The 14834-nt window shown below is 63.1% G+C and overlaps 2 protein-coding genes across 8 annotated transcripts; both read left to right on the top strand.

The window, feature by feature from the left end:
• Positions 1 to 451: 451 nt before the first annotated feature.
• PGAP6 (post-GPI attachment to proteins 6) lies at positions 452 to 10773 on the top strand. 4 transcript variants are annotated; one of them, XM_060031363.1, is made up of 13 exons: positions 452 to 692; positions 4212 to 4389; positions 4471 to 4663; positions 4936 to 5063; positions 5264 to 5532; positions 5616 to 5935; positions 6335 to 6422; positions 6498 to 6621; positions 7039 to 7175; positions 7583 to 7761; positions 7851 to 7976; positions 8803 to 8919; positions 9268 to 10772. In XM_060031363.1, exons 1-13 carry the CDS (start codon positions 566 to 568, stop codon positions 9562 to 9564), a joined length of 2283 nt encoding a protein of 760 aa, XP_059887346.1. In that variant the 5' UTR covers positions 452 to 565; the 3' UTR covers positions 9565 to 10772. The 4 variants fall into 4 exon arrangements, with proteins under 4 accessions (XP_059887346.1, XP_059887347.1, XP_059887345.1 ...); XM_060031364.1 differs by having other exon boundaries at positions 4969 to 5063; positions 7830 to 7976; positions 9268 to 10771; XM_060031362.1 differs by having other exon boundaries at positions 7830 to 7976; positions 9268 to 10771.
• Positions 10774 to 11028: 255 nt separating this feature from the next.
• On the top strand, positions 11029 to 14298 carry MRPL28 (mitochondrial ribosomal protein L28). Of its 4 annotated transcripts, none has more exons than XM_060031357.1 (6): positions 11029 to 11129; positions 11500 to 11797; positions 12484 to 12636; positions 12957 to 13091; positions 13187 to 13273; positions 13882 to 14297. In XM_060031357.1, the coding sequence occupies exons 2-6, from the start codon at positions 11510 to 11512 to the stop codon at positions 13987 to 13989; spliced, it is 771 nt and encodes a 256-aa protein (XP_059887340.1). In that variant the 5' UTR covers positions 11029 to 11129; positions 11500 to 11509; the 3' UTR covers positions 13990 to 14297. The 4 variants fall into 4 exon arrangements, with proteins under 4 accessions (XP_059887340.1, XP_059887342.1, XP_059887343.1 ...); XM_060031359.1 differs by lacking the exon at positions 11029 to 11129 and adding an exon at positions 11146 to 11166 and having other exon boundaries at positions 13882 to 14298; XM_060031360.1 differs by lacking the exon at positions 11029 to 11129 and adding an exon at positions 11146 to 11169 and having other exon boundaries at positions 13882 to 14298.
• Positions 14299 to 14834: the final 536 nt, after the last annotated feature.

The raw sequence follows: 14834 nt of genomic DNA, 5'->3' as shown, positions 1-14834 counted from the left end.
TGGGGACACTCCGCGGACGCTTCGAATCTCCTGCGCGTTCCAAGTCACGCCCCACCATTTCTCTCTCTGAACCAAGACCCCCGCGGCCCCCGGGGTCCCGCGCCACCCTTCGCCCCCATTCCTCCCTCCGCCCCACGTGTCCCGAGACCCTCCACTCCATCCCGCCCCGCCTCCCCCACCTGCGCACTGTCGCGGGCCCGAGTCCCCCACCAGTCCGGACCTCCCTCCGACCCATTTTCCCTGCGCGCCCTCTTGGTCCCCGCATCGACCCCCGCCCCGCGTCGACCCCCGCCCCGCACCCTCCTTCAGATCGCCTTCCCCGCGCGCTCCGCGAGCCCAGCTCAGCGCCGTGCGCCCGGCGCCGCTCTCCGGCCCAGCTCCCGGCGGGGCGGGGCCTCTCAGGCGGAAGTGCCCGGGGCGCCGGCGGCTGGGGCCGGCCTGGACGATGGGAACCCAGGGCAGAGGCGGCGGCTGGGGCCGCAGTGGCGGCCGTGGCTGCCCGAGCGGCGGCGGGGGTGGGCGGCCGGGTACGCGGGTCGGCTAGCGCCGGGCCGAGCGCGGAGCCATGCGCCAGGCTGGGACCGGGACCGGGGGCGCGTTGGTGGCGGTGGTGACGGTGGCTGTGCCGCTGCTGCTGCTGCTGCTGCTCGCTCGGTCCCCGCCTGCCGCCGCCGGCGACGGCCAAAAGAGCGGTGAGCGAGCGCGGACCCGCGGGCGCCATCCCGGGGGCTCGGGCTGGGGGGCGGAGGGAACAGTGGGGGGAGCGGCCGGGATTGTGAGTCACCTGGGGGCACCTGTGCGCTCACCTGGCGCGGACGTAGGGCCCAGGTCCCCACCCTGGGTTGGGGGCGCAGGGCGGCCCCTTGCGGGGCACCGAGTGTGACAGCGGGCGGTAGAAGGGACACCCGCGCCCCCTCCTCTGTCCCCGGGGCCGGGTTCAGCCAGACGGTCCCCTTGGAGCGAGTCCTCCCTTCCTTCCTGCTCCTCCTCCTCCCAACGGGTTCTGGTCGGGCACGAGCCTCGCACACCAGGACGTGGGGGTGAAGTGGCCCAGGGTGATTCTTCTGGGACTCCAAGAGCTGCGGGGGGGAGCTAAGAGCCCCTGGGAAGAAACGTTGGGCCGTGGGATTCCTGGGTCCTCATCTGGTCTGGGAGAGGGCCAGAGTTGGGAAAAAGTTGCTTAGATCCTAGAGTAGCAGCTGGGGTGGGTGTAATGCCTCCACTCCTCCCAAGGTGACCACCACCCTACTGCGGTCACTTTCAACAGCTGACCTTGCTTGTTGGAGGCTAGACTCCCAGTCGTCCTCAGGACACTAGCAGGCCAGAGTGGTTCTGAGAAATGGGCACCTCTGTGTTGTCTGGGAACTTCCACTCCCTTTGACGAAGGCCCAAGGCGGTGGCTAGACCAGAAGGTGCTGTCCTTGGGGTTCTGCAGGATACCTGAGGATGCTGAGTAAACTGCCTGATTCCTGAGGCCTTGGGCTCTCTGGTGGCAGGCTGGTGGGGCTGGGAGGGCCCAGATACCCCACCGGGCAGTAGGCAGCTTACCCAGCACAGCCTGGGGCTGGCTCCCAGCCCATCCCCCCTTCTCTGAAATCTTGCTTCTCCAAGCTCCTGTTTCTTTGAGGGTTGTGCCTCTGGTTTCTGAGCTTGGCACAGCTTGAAATGAAAGGCAGTTTCCCCGAGATGGGCCCCTGATGAAATTGCTCCATCGGGTACAGATGAGAAAGTCATGCTTGATTTCTCCTTTCCTCCTTTTCCGGGATCAGGGCTAGGTGAGGGTCACTGGTGAAGAGTTTATGGAGATGGAAAACCTGGGGCAGCCGCTCACCTCCCAGGCCTGCTGAAGTGATCCTGATTTCTGTGTGATCCTGGCTTCTGGCGTCTCTGGGTGGGCAGGGTCTCCGCACTGTGTGCCTGTCCTGGTTTGGAGGATGTGGGACAGGGTGCCCTTACTAGGGTTCCCAGGACAGACTCAGAGACTTTCTTTCTCTACCCCCAGCCCTGTGTCCTTGGAGGGGGTTGTGGGCAGAGCAGGTGTGCATGTGATTGGTGCTCCCTGATATCAGAAATGTGTCTTCCACATCTGGCTCAGATGGAGAGCTGCAGAGCTGGGGGTGCAGTGCTGGAGGGGCTGTGTGGCCTGGGAGTGGGGACCACTGGGTCTTAGGGTGACCCCTCTTATCTCTCATGCACCTGCTGAAACTTCACAGCCACCAGCTGGGTTGCAGGTGTCCAGGGCTGGCAGGGGCCAGAGGACCTGGACACTCTCTGGTCAGGGGGCTGCACACTGCAGCGGGACCTCCCCTGCCTGGCCCCATCTAGAAGCTGGGTGCCTGGTGGGCTGGCTGACTGTTTCTCTAAGGTCCTGTGGTCCTGGGGTGGGGGGGGGGGGAGGGTTGCAGCAGCCTCAGGAGAAAGTTTGTATTAGCTCAGTGGCTGCTAGTCTCCTGGCACTCAGGCCACAGTTGGCAGTTGGGACTTGGTGGCCAGTAGACCTGGAAAGCCTGGAGTGTGTCCTATGTGATGCTTACCCCTGCCCAGCCCCCCATACCAGGCTCCTCCGAGCTCAGACTGGCTTTGCAAGTGGGCTGTTATCTTTTCTCAGGGTGTTTCCATGGCAGGGTCAGGAGGCTGGCAGGAAAGCCAGCTGCTCACCTGGTTCCCTTACCTGCTCACCTGGCCCACCTGGAAGGGCCCGGGCTTGCTGCTGGGGTGGTGTGAGTTGCCAGTTTCCCAGTGGGGCAGGGGGAGGTACCCACCTCAGAGGAGAGGGAGACCACACCCTGCTGTGTCCACAATGCCTTTCTTCTTAAAGCACTTTAACATCCATTAACCATGGAGGGAGGGGCAGCCAAAGGGAGGTGCTGTCCGCCTCAGCCAACTCAGAGGAAGCTAGGACCCAGAGAGGGGAAGGGATGGTCAAGATCACGCGGAGAACAAGGCCTGAGCTGGTGCTGGGGCCACTGGGGCCACGCTTCCTACCATGCAGCCCAGGTGCCTTGTCAGCCACCCCTGGGACACAGAGAGCACCAGAGCATGCCTGTTTTCTGGGAGGCCCTAGAGGGGGGGTCTGAGTGGGCACCCTCACCCACTCATGGGGCAGGTGGTTACACCATGGGCCCCAGACACATGCTCCAGCCGAGGTTGTGCCGGACACTCCCAGGAGGGTCCCAATCCAGGTTGGGGCCACAGGCCTCTGTGCCCAGTCCCAGCAGACCTTCAGAGCTGGCCTGGGAAAGGCTGGCATGACAAAAGGGGGCTGCAAGTGCAAACTTTTGGAGTGTGTGGGGGAGGGCAGCTGGCGAGTCACGGAGGTGGGGGCCTGGGAGCTACTGCCAGTACTGGGGCGCAGGGGAGCCCCGGGCTGGGGCCACTCTGCACGGGCTTGTGCCCACTGGAGCTGGGGGGTAGCCATTCCAGCCTAGGTCCCCTCCCCACAGGGTCTCTGCCTGCTTCCTGTCTGGGTGAGGAGGGGTGACGGCTCTGGTGCAACTGTATCCCAAATCATGGCCTGAGCAGGCGGCCAGCCTCCAGACCTGGACTCCCTGGCCTGTCCAGTGGAACCAGGATCAAGGATGCTGGAGCTAGGGAGGCTCAGAGGAGGTGGGGGAGAGTGTCCTGGCGTCCAGTGCCCAGGGCAGTTGGGGGGGTCCCACCCTGACCACTTCCTGTGCCCTTCAGACTCCATCCCTCAGCCCTGGATGTTCCAGGGCTGCAGTGGAGGGAGGGGAGGGGGGCTGTGACCAGTGTGGAGAGGAGCTGCCGTCTGAGTGGGACTCTTCCTGCTTCTAAGGTCTGAGACCGTTGGGGTGATCGGTGTTGGGTGGCTTGGGCCTTGTTGATAAGGGGTGGCTGGTGGTTGGGATGTGGAGATCTGGGGAAAGTTGGCAGAGGAATGGCTGTGGGAGACTGAGCCTGTGAGCTAGAGATCATTGGCAGAGCTGGAGGGGTTTAGAAAGATGGATGTGTGCACGTGAGTGGGAACGTGATGCCTGAGTGAAAACTTCTGAGCCCTGGGCCCTTGCCAAGGGCTGGGGGGGAGCAGTGACCTTTCCGAGGTCAGAGTGGGCATGCCAGGCATCCCAGGGGCTCCATGGCTTCCCTCGCCCCTTCTCTCTGGCCCAGGCCAGGCATGAGGGCCTCCATCTTCTCCCCAGGGGAGGGGGATCCTGGGCACCCTGGCCCGGCTGACAGCGCCTTCTCCGCAGATGCCAGGCTGGTGTCGGAGCAGTTTTCGCAGGCCCCGCAGAAGCTGGCTTTCTACAGCTGGTATGGCAGCGCCAGGCTCTTCCACTTCCGGGTACCCCCAGACACAGTGCTGCTGCGCTGGCTGCTGCAGGTGTCCAGGGGCAGTGGCCCCACCTGCACCAACGTGGAGATCACCGTGTAGGTGCCCGCCCACTGCCCCCACCCCCGCCTGAGCCGCCTGGGCGACACCTGAGCCTGCCCTGTTCTCCCTGCCTCCAGGTACTTCCGCTATGGTGCCCCTCCCGTCATCAACCCACTGGGCACCAGCTTCCCTGACAACACCTCCGTTCAGCCCTCCTTCTTCCTCAAGATGCTGCACAGCAACGCCTCCATCAACATCTCCCACCCAGCACCCGGGGACTGGTTTGTGGCCGCCCACCTGCCCCCTTCATCCCATAAGATTGAGGTGAAGGTAAGGGGGCTCCCTCCAGGGACAGGGGGTGGGCAGGACCCCACAGTGCATGAATGGCCAGTCCCTATTTTTCATCTCCCCAGGGTAGACTTTGCTCAGGGCTCTGTTGCCCAGCCCTGCCCCTCCACCCTAGGGCTCTATGGTCCAGCCCTGACACCCTTCCCCACAGGCTCTCTGGTCCAGCCTCACCTCCCCCAACCCTAGGGCTCTCTGGTCCAGCCCTGCTGCCCCCTCCTGGTTCCCCTTCTCCCCTGTGCCTACTCTCTCCTTAGGGCTTTGTTCCCACCTGTGCCTACATCTTCCAGCCTGACATGCTGGTCGTGCGAGTGGTCGAGGTCTCCATCCTGGAGCCTGACGTGCCTCTTCCACAGACCCTTCTCTCCCACCCCAGCTACCTCAAGTGAGTGGAGGTTGGGTGGAGTGGGTGGTACTGCTGTCCTCACTGTGGGTGAAAGAGCAGTGGGTCTGTGTCTCTGGGTCGTGCTAAGAAGTGGGGGCTAGGTGTCTCGCGCCCTTTGGCTACCACTCTGAGGGTGAAGTATATGGGGAGGTTGGTTGAAGCTGCAGAGCCCAAGTGAGGCCGTATCCCTTTGGCTGCAGGGTCTTCATCCCCGAGTACACCCAGGAGCTGCGGCTGGAGCTGCAGGGCTGTGCGTCCAATGGGAGCCTGGGCTGCCCTGTGCGCCTCACCGTGGGCTTGGCCACCCTGCCTGGAAACTTCCAGAAGGTGCTCACCTGCAGCGGCCCCACCCAGGCCTGCCACCTGCTGCTGCCCTCACCACCCTGGGACCGGTGGCTGCAAGTGACGGCCAAGAGCCTTGCCGGGCCCCGTGTGTCCGTGGCTTTCAGTGCTGTGGCTGCCCTCACAGGTGGGCTGAGCGGGGAGATGGCTCTACCCCCTGCCTTCCGCCCTCAGGCCTTCCTCCAGCTGAGCCCCTTGTGGTCCTGACAGCCTGCAGGCCGTGGAGTGTGAACTTCCAGCACCTTCTGCAGAGCAGCCCAAACCAAAGCAGCAACGCCTCCACTGGTCTGCTGCCCCCGACCCCCAGCTACCAGGACCTGGACCGGAGGGGCAGGGTGGGCGGCGGCTCCTTCTGCCTCAGGAGCTTCCCCGTCCTGCGGGAAGACGTGGACGTGGTATCTGTGCGCTTCCAGCCCCTGGACAGAGTCTCGGTGCTCGTGCAGTCGGACATGCCCTCGGTGATGCGGCTGAACCTCAACACAGGCATGGACAGCGGGGGCTCCCTCACCATCTCCATGCGGGTCAACAAGGTACCTTGGTTCAAGAGCTCCTAGAGGCCCGGCTCGGATCAGGGCTCAGGGCCCAGGGCTCAGACCTGCCTGGGGGGAGTGATGCTGCTCAGGCCTCCCTGTGCCGACTTTGGCACGGAGACGGGATTGGGGTGGCCTTTCGGGCAACAAAGTGAGCCCAGCACGCCTTGGGCCAGAACAGGCACCATCTGAGAAACAGAAGGCCTGTTCTGCGGGGCAGCAGGTCCCCGTCGGCAGGCCCAGGGCTGCAGGTAGGGTCAGAAGCTGGGTGCCGCAGGCTTGGGGAGGAAGGGTCCTGGTAGGCCCTGAGCCAGCGGGGGCCACAGAGAACAGCACCCAGCACCAGGGGTGAACTTGAGGTGGAGGCCAGGGCCTGACCCTGAATGGCCTCCTTTCCAGACTGCGATTGCCAACACCTCAGTGGTAGCCTGTGTGACTGCTGCCTCACCCTTGCTCAGCTTCAACGCTTCGCTCAGCTGCACCACAGGTATAGGTGGCATCCGGCCCAGGGACCAGCAGGCCCTCTGGCTCCCTATGACCAGGCCTTCCTCCTCCCCTGCAGCCTTCTTCCAGGGCCACCCCCTGTCTCTGAGTGCCTCTTCTCCCACGGCCAACCTCATCATCCCCTACCCAGAGACAGACAACTGGTACCTCTCCCTGCAGCTCATGTGCCCTGAGAGACCTGAGTAAGTAAACTTGAGGGCAGCCGGCCACATGGTTGCGCTCGGGACCATGGACAGGGCTGCCCGCATCCCAGTTTGGGACTGACCCAACTTCCTGCAAGCCGTGCAGGGTCAGTTGACTTCTGGGAGTTCTAAAGGGTTCCCCACCTCCACCTGGCCACTCTTCCTGTGGCAGCTCTGAGAGTCCGGACACAAGCAGGGGGACTGGTCCAGGACACAGCCCCAGACAGGCTGGTACTCGGGCAGCGGGAAGAAGAGGGGCATCTTGGCCTCGCAGAGCTTGTGGCTGCTGTCCTCCAGGGCTCGGAGCTCGGGGGCCTCAACTCTGGATTCATGTGTCCAAGACCCTGCTGGGAGCACTGGTGGGGGACTGACCGGCAGACCTCAGCAGCCAGCCTTCCTATGGCCCCTTCCTCGCAGGGAGTGTGAGCAGGCCTCGGTCCTCGTGGAGACCACCTTGAACTTGGTGCCCTGCTTGAATGACTGTGGACCCTACGGCCAGTGCCTCCTGCTGCGCAGACATGGCTACCTGTATGCGGGCTGCAGCTGCAAGGCAGGTGAGGGACAGTCCTGATGTCTCCCCCCACTCATGCCCTTGGCCTCCCAGCCCTGTGCCTTCCTCTGGGAGCCCATCCCAGCTCTGCCCCCGAAGAGCAAGGACAGATGCCCCCTTCCCACCCCTACCGTGCCCCCGTGCGGACACAGAGAGGCACCTCCAGAGATGGTACTGCCTTCTGATCTTGGCCTCCCCTGCCCACACCTGCCCCCACCTACCCACACTGGCATCCACCTACCCACATGTGCCCCACACCTACCCACACCTGTCCCGGCCTGCTCAGGGGTGAGGAAGGGGCTTCTCTGCAGGGCCCTGGGTGAGGGGCGGGCCCTGAGGTTCCAAAGTGCCCCCTGCCAAGCCTGCCCGACTTGCCCGGCTTCAGACCCCCTGCGTTGCCTTGGCCCACAGGCTGGCGTGGGTGGAGCTGCACAGACAACAGCACAGCCCAGACGGCGGCCCAGCAGAAGGCGGCCGCCCTCTTGCTTACCCTGAGCAACCTCGTGTTCCTGGCCCCCATCGCCATCTCCGTGCACCGCTCCCTCCTGGTGGAGGCCTCCGTCTACGCCTACACCATGTTCTTCTCCACGGTAGGCCTGCTTGCTCCCCTGGGGGTGGTAGGGGGACCTGGGCTGCTGCTCACCGCCCGGCCCCACAGTTCTACCATGCCTGCGACCAGCCGGGTGAAGCGGTGCTGTGCATCCTCAACTATGACACACTGCAGTACTGCGACTTCCTGGGCTCTGGAGTGTCCATCTGGGTCACCGTCCTCTGCATGGCCCGGCTGAAGGCTGCCCTGAAATACGTGAGCGATTTCCTGATACCCGGGGTCTGGGCTCTGGGTGGGTGGAAGCCCTTGTGCACAGCGTGTCGAGGGAGACACCAGAAAGGGGATTTGGCCGCTGCCCTTCAAAACCTCTTGTACTGACCAGTCGCCTGCTGGAAGAGGCTGCCTCCAGTTTTGAAGGGACTGTGTCAGCTGCTCGGAGGAGGCCAGGAAAGGAAGGTGGTGGGCAGGGTTGGGCGAGGCCTGTTTCTCTCCCAGGGCCCCATTCAGAGAGGAGGTCTGGAGACCCAACCCTGGACCAGACCTCCCTGAGAAGCACCCAGCTGTGCTCCTGGAGTCCCTGGTGCTGAGGACACTTCAGGGACTTTTCTGCTGTAGCTGGGCTTGGCTGATGGAGATGCGTGCCCTGGTGCCCTGCCTGCCCAAGTTTGTGCCCCAGAAATTCACCTGTGGGGAATTACCTCTCAGTCCAGTGGTTAAGACTCCGTGCTTTCACTGCTGAGGGCGGCGTGGGTTCAATCCCTGGTCAGGGAACTAAGATCCCACAAGCTGTGCAGCGTGGCCAAAACAGAACACATTAGAAATCCACCTGTAGATGGACCCTTGGGACTGATGGATCCCAGCAATACAGGAGCTGGAGGAGGGGCACCTCCCTCCCAGCCAGCAGAGCAGGGCAGGGTGTGCCAGTTGCTCCAAGGGGACTGGCAGAGGTGCTGGGGGGCAGTAGGGACAGTGGGATGACCAGCAGGCCCAAACCACCTGCTCCTGCTGGACCTTGTGCCATTAAAGACAAACCAGGCCTAGGGCTCCTGTGACCCTGCCATCGTCCTTGTGTTTTGCCCAGGTTCTGTTTCTCCTGGGCGCTCTGGTCTTCGCCATGTCCTTGCAGCTGGACCGCAGGGCCGCCTGGAACACAATGGGGCCTTGCCTCTTTGCCATTGTGGTCATGGTCACCATGTGGGTAAGGAACTAGGGCAGGCCTGGGGTCCTGCCCAGGCTCCCTCTCCTGGTAATTGGGGTAAAAGAGCATGGGCTCTCCATACACCCTTACTCTGGGAGGAGAGAGCATGGTCCCTCATTTTGGCCATGTTCTCAGTCCTGGGTCTGAGTCCTCCAGATCTGCTGAGGGCTGCCAGTGGCACCCACAGGGGCTCAGTGTGGCTTCATGCCCAGGGCCTGGGCCTGAGGAACCCATAGATCTTTGTGCCCTTGAACCCCTCCAAGCAGCCCATACTCCCAGACCAGGGCAGGCCCCTGGGAGCTGTGGCTGCAGCCCCTGTGCCAACACTCGTGCGGTGGTTTTCTCCAGGTGTACCGCTGCGGGCGCCGGCGCCACTGCTACCCCCCCTCCTGGCAACGCTGGGTCTTCTACCTCCTGCCCGGCATCTCCATGGCCGCTGTGGCCATCACCATCTACACCTCCATGATGACCAGCGACAACTATTACTATACCCACAGCATCTGGCACATGCTGCTGGCAGGGAGCGCAGCCTTCTTGCTGCCACCACGTGAACAGCACACCAAGCCCTGGGCCTGCTCCCAGAAGCTCACCTGCCACTATGAGATCTGCAAGAACCACCGGGACGAGCTGTACACAGTGACATGACACAGCCAGCTTGGGGACGTCTGCAGCTTTGATGATCTCTCTAGCCAGGGGCAGGACCAAAGGAGAGGGACCCTGTCCAGATCCATTTCCAACTGAATAAAATTGCCCTGAGCACTCTTTTGCTTTCTCCTCCTGAGGAGAGGACCACACCCCCAACTCCCTTGTGCCCACTGGCTGCCAGCTGACTCGGTCACTCTGCAGGTCCCAGCTGGTATCTGCAGTGGCCCCTGGGGCCTGGGCCTGGCTGCCTGGAGACCACAGGTACCATGTGGGGTCAGGTTCTGAGTTCTTCTGGCCTGGGGATGGTTGGAGGGAGATATAGTGTAAGAGTCCCCCATTGCCCTATTCCCCTGTGAGGCTGTGGTATGAGAGACCCAGGTGGGCCGAGGAGGCCTGAGCCCACCTCCCATGGGCCCCTGCCCCATAGGCTGGGAGCTATGCCATCCCTGGCTCATTGACACTTTGTGCCCCTGAATGCCAGCCTGCCACGGGCATGGGGATGCCCCCTGCTAATACATTTGCCATGTGAAGGAGTGACCACATTTACCAGGGAGCTGATGTCACTGGGGTGTCCGTAAGGGCCAGCTGCCATGGGTAGCATGGGGGAGGCTGACTTCTGGCTGTCCAGCCCTCCCCCTTCACTCCCTTTGGCTCTCAGTTTTGGAGCTGCAGGCCCCTGAGATGAGGTTCCTGGGGAGGGGGCTGCCAAGCTGCTCTGGGAGTGCTGGGCCTGCAGGACACACCTTGTCCCATCTTTGTGTCCCACTGACCCCTGGGTTCCTGGGCCCTGTCTAGGGAGCATCTCCTTGAGTTACTCCCAGGAGAGAAGGTGATGGCTGCCGCCCCCCACTGGCCCAACCACACGTTTTGGGAGGGGGCTCCTGGAGGCCTGGCCCTGCCTTTCTCCTTCCTCTGTGGTGGAAGCACGGTAAGGGCTGCTGACTGCCCCAGGAGCAGTGCCCTGCCCCTCCCTAAGGGGCTGCTGTCTGTGTGAGGGTGCTGGACAGGGCTGCTGAGCCCAGGGTGGGGGGCACGCACTCTCCCATCTTTTGGCCCTGGCGTCTTCCCTTCTGAGTCCTGTCCAGGCTGCGGCCTCCCTGGAGGCTTCCCGCACCCCCAGTCACCCAGCACTTGGCCACTGGAGCATTCTCTAGGCTTGTAAAGCGGAAATATTTATATACAGTATTTTGGGGAGGAATTTTTTCAAGACATTTAAGACGTATTTTTCTGTAGCTCTGATTGCACTGTGATTGGTGAATTTAATATTCTACATGATGTTTCACGGCAAAAGAGTTTTTACATTGTTTTCTGCGCTTCCTCCGGGAGGAGGGGAGGTGGGACCGAGAATGACAAGTCCCTGCTCCCGGGAAATGGGCCCACACTTGCTGACGGTGCCTGCAGCTGCCGCCGTTTCCGCAGCGAGTTTTCCACGGTCCCTAAAGACGTGAAAGGGGGCGGGACGAGGTGGGTGTAGACCGACCGGCTTTGCAGCCAGTCAGCGGCGAGTGGAGGGCAAGGTGCCCCGACACAATTTCCGGTTCCGCCGGGGAGCGGGACTCGGTTAGGTAGGTGGTGGCCCGGCGGTGGAGTTGGTGTCTTGCGGTGGTTGGGCCGCCCGGGGTTACGCGGCTGGGGTCGGGGCCGCGCGGGGGCTCGGGGTCGGGGTTGGGGCCGCGCGGGGGGCCGGGCGCGGGGGGCACGGAGGCGGAGCCGGGGGTCGGGATGGGGCTGGGGGCCGGGGGCGGGAGTCGGGGAGGGGTCGGGCCGCTTGGAGTTACGTCGCTGGGCTCGGGGCCGCGCGGGGCCATGGGGCAGGGGTCGAGGCGGCGCGTGAGGGTAGGAATGGGGCGGGGCGCCGGGGGCTGGAGTCGGGGGTGGGGGTCGGGACCCGCGTCCGGCCGGGCGCGCGTGACGGTGGTCCCTGCCTCCTGCCAGGCTCGCCGCGATGCCCCTGCACAAGGTCCCAGTCGGCCTGTGGAAGCAGCTCCGGCTGCGGGAGGGCATCTACTCCCGCCTGCCCCAGCACTACCTGCGTTCCCTGGAGGAGGCGCGGACGCCCACTCCCGTTCACTACAGGCCACACGGGGTCAAAATCAAGATCAACCCCAAGAACGGGCAGCGGGAGCGCGTGGAGGACGTGCCCATTCCCGTTCACTATCCCCCGGAGTCCCAGCTGGGGCTCTGGGGCGGCGAGGGCTGGGTGCAGGGTCACAGATACATCAACAACGACAAGGTGGGTGAGCAGGACGGGCTTGAGCGGTACTTCCTGTGCCTCGCTGCCTTGCTCCGGGCTCTGGAAGTACCTGGACAGTGAAAGGGACCCCCACCCCTCGGGGAGAGGGAGCTTATAGTCTGGTGGAGACACAGCTCCATCTGAAGAGTGTCCTCAGGAGTAAAAAGTCACAGTTCTGGCAGCCAGATTAAGTGTATAGATGAGGAGCCCTGAGTGGGGAGAAGAGATGGAGAATGAGGATTAAGGTCACCTGTCAGCTTGACCGCCATACTTTCCCTACTTTTTGTGACACCTACAGGGCTGGCATTTGGGAAGGCTGAGAGGCTCACCTGGGAGCAGGTCTCCTGAGTCTGCTCCCTGAGCTGTGTTGCCTCTGGTGGGGAGGCAGGGGGGAGGAGGGGGCTTATGTCTTTGAGACCTCCTAGGCTAGAGTCTCCCTTTGCTTTTGGCCCCTTGGTCCCTGGTTTGGGATATGATGACCTGTGGACCGTGGAGTTATGGTTGTGTGTGCGGTGTGTCTGGAATAAACACCAGCAACTTGGGCAGGGTCTGGGGAGAAGCTGACCTCTGGGTGGGCAACTGGGTCCCCAGGTGGGGACTGGTTCGTGCAACTCCACATGCCCAGTCTCCCCACTCTAGTGTGTGGGGAGAAGCAGCAACGCTCACCAAGATTCTTGCCCCCTCAGCTCTCCAAGAGGGTGAAGAAGGTGTGGAAGCCGCAGCTGTTCCAGCGTGAGCTTTACAGTGAGATCCTGGATACCAGGTTCACCGTGACCGTGACCATGCGCACCCTGGACCTCATCGACGAGGCCTACGGGTTTGACTTCTACATTCTCAAGGCAAGCAGATCTGCACCATGCTGGGGTTCTTTGTGAGATGTAAATGAGACCATGTCCCTTTCTGGGCAGCCCCAGTGGGAGGTCATCACTGTGGACGGCCATCTTGCCCATGTGGCCAAGGAAGCACAGCTGTCTCCTTCTCTGCTCTTAGACCTTCCTCGCTTCTGGTCTGGGTGCTGGGGCTGCCCACCTGGCCTAAAGTGCTCCACCAGGCTGGCCTGGGGGCTGCCAGCTGCTGGGGAGGAAGCTGGAAGGGCCGGCTGGTGGGGTGGGCAGGGCCCTGCCCACAGCACCTGGCCCCATGCAGAGACTCTTGCCAGACCCCGAAAGAGGACCTCTGCTCCAAGTTTGGGATGGACCTGAAGCGAGGGATGCTGCTGCGGCTCGCCCGACAGGACCCCCAGCTGCACCCAGATGACCCCGACAGGAGGGCGGCCATCTACGACAAGTACAAGGTCAGGGCTCCAGCCTTTACTTACTGCTCCTCGTGGGCCCCCTGGCCGGCTGCCTGACCCTGACCTCACCCACAAGCCCATCTCTGTCTGCCCAGGTGTTTGTCATCCCGGAGGCGGAAGCCGAGTGGGTTGGCCTGACGCTGGACGAGGCCGTGGAGAAGCAGAGGCTCCTGGAAGAGAAGGTGAGCGTGTGTGGGCACCAGCTGCCCTGCCCTCTCAGGAGTGGGCACAGCTGCCAAGCAGCAGCCCCTGGGGTGCGTTGACAGGGGCACTGGGTGGGCTTGGGAAGGCACTGCTGCCCAGCGGGAGCCATGGGCTGTGGTCTCCGCGTGGCCCACTCCCTCCCCTCCAGGTCCTGACTCTCTCCTGCCCCCGCTGGCTGGTTTCGTGGATGGGAAGATGGATAAGAGCTGGATGCTTGGCACCATCGATTTCTGTGGCCACCTAGTATTCCCCAGGGTCTGCCCAGTACTGCACTGAGGCCTTTTGTGTCTGTCCCCTAGAGGAGCCTGGAGCGTGTGATAGCTGCCAGGACAGGGGGCCTGTCGCAGCTGCTGCCCCTTCTCTCTGCCCGGAGTCTCTGCAGCCAAGGGCCCTGCAGCCCCTCTCCCACGAACAGAGCACTGTCCTCTGGGCTGGGGGCTAGCGGATGGCAAGTAGCCTTGCTTGACCCCGTGGCCAAGCCGGAGGGGCCTGGTCCTCTCATGCTCGATTCCTCTCGGTGTTTGGTCAGGAGCTGGATCCCCACCCTCCCCAGAGCGCCTCACTGTGACCTGCCTTGTCTCCCTAGGACCCCGTTCCTCTGTTCAAGGTCTACGTGGAAGAGCTGATCGAGCAGCTTCAGCAGCAAGCGCTATCTGAGCCAGCAGTGATGCAGAAGAGAGCCAGCAGGACGTAGCCGCAATGGGACCTGGACCTGGCAGCCAGGCTCAGCACTCCGCCCCCTTTGGCACCGTGGACAGAGCCTGGGGTGGTGGTGAGGGCCACCCATGGTCGTGTGTGCTGGCCGTGCAGCTCCCGGGTGGGGTGGGCTTTGTGGAGGCCCCAGGAGGTCTCTTGTCCCAGGATCCCCAGAGGCCTGGGGCCCTCTCGCTGCGTCTGTCCCCCCCGCCCCGCAGTGGAGGCCCTGCCAAGGCAGGTCACCACCCTCGGGGGACAGTGTGAGTAAAGTCTGAGCTGGGCTGTGTGTGTGCTGCTTTGCTTAGAGGATCAGGCTCACCCCATGCCTCAGAGACCCAGGACGCAGCTGAGGTGGGTGGTGGTCCCTAGGTGTGTAAGGTTTTGGTGCTTTTCTCTTCTCTGGGAGAACCCAGCATTGTGGGAGGCATCCTAGGATAGAGTAGGACTGTGCTCGCTCCTGCTCAAGGCACATTGCCTGGAATGTTCTCCAGAGCAGAGACCTGGTGCTATGCTCTGGCTCTGGGAGTGGCTGTATGGTGTCCACACCAGCACTGCCTTTGGGGTGGCAAGCACCACCCCCCCAGCTCTGGGAGGTGCAGGGGCCCCAGAAGGTGCTGCTGGTGCCAGTGTCTCGCAGGGAAGGCCTTGAGTCTGGAGCTTCTGTTAGCACCTCCCTGTCACGGTCCAAAAGGAGGCAGAAGCGACATGGCCTGCGGGGCCTGTGACACAGATGTTCCCTCTTCAGCTGACCCAGACCTGAACTTGGGTGGGGATGTGGCCCCCAGTGGGAGACTGGACCAGGCACCTGAGGCCTTTCCTGCTCTGAGATTTGGGGGTGGCATG

This window comes from Delphinus delphis, chromosome 15 (genome assembly GCF_949987515.2).
Source record: "Delphinus delphis chromosome 15, mDelDel1.2, whole genome shotgun sequence".
Lineage (NCBI taxonomy): Eukaryota > Metazoa > Chordata > Mammalia > Artiodactyla > Delphinidae > Delphinus > Delphinus delphis.
Note: the sequence above shows the minus strand (reverse complement) of the source record. Positions and strands in the feature narration are given on the sequence as shown.

Bases quoted from the DNA above. Each gene is read 5' to 3' on its own strand.
- PGAP6 (XM_060031361.1), top strand. From the start codon at position 566: ATGCGCCAGGCTGGGACCGGGACCGGGGGCGCGTTGGTGGCGGTGGTG. The intron at 693-4,211 runs GTGAGCGAGCGC...CCTTCTCCGCAG, and splicing joins CGGCGACGGCCAAAAGAGCG to ATGCCAGGCTGGTGTCGGAG. The intron at 7,176-7,582 runs GTGAGGGACAGT...CTTGGCCCACAG, and splicing joins GGGCTGCAGCTGCAAGGCAG to GCTGGCGTGGGTGGAGCTGC.
- MRPL28 (XM_060031359.1), top strand. From the start codon at position 11,510: ATGCCCCTGCACAAGGTCCCAGTCGGCCTGTGGAAGCAGCTCCGGCTG. The intron at 11,798-12,483 runs GTGGGTGAGCAG...TTGCCCCCTCAG, and splicing joins GATACATCAACAACGACAAG to CTCTCCAAGAGGGTGAAGAA. The intron at 12,637-12,956 runs GCAAGCAGATCT...GACTCTTGCCAG, and splicing joins TTGACTTCTACATTCTCAAG to ACCCCGAAAGAGGACCTCTG.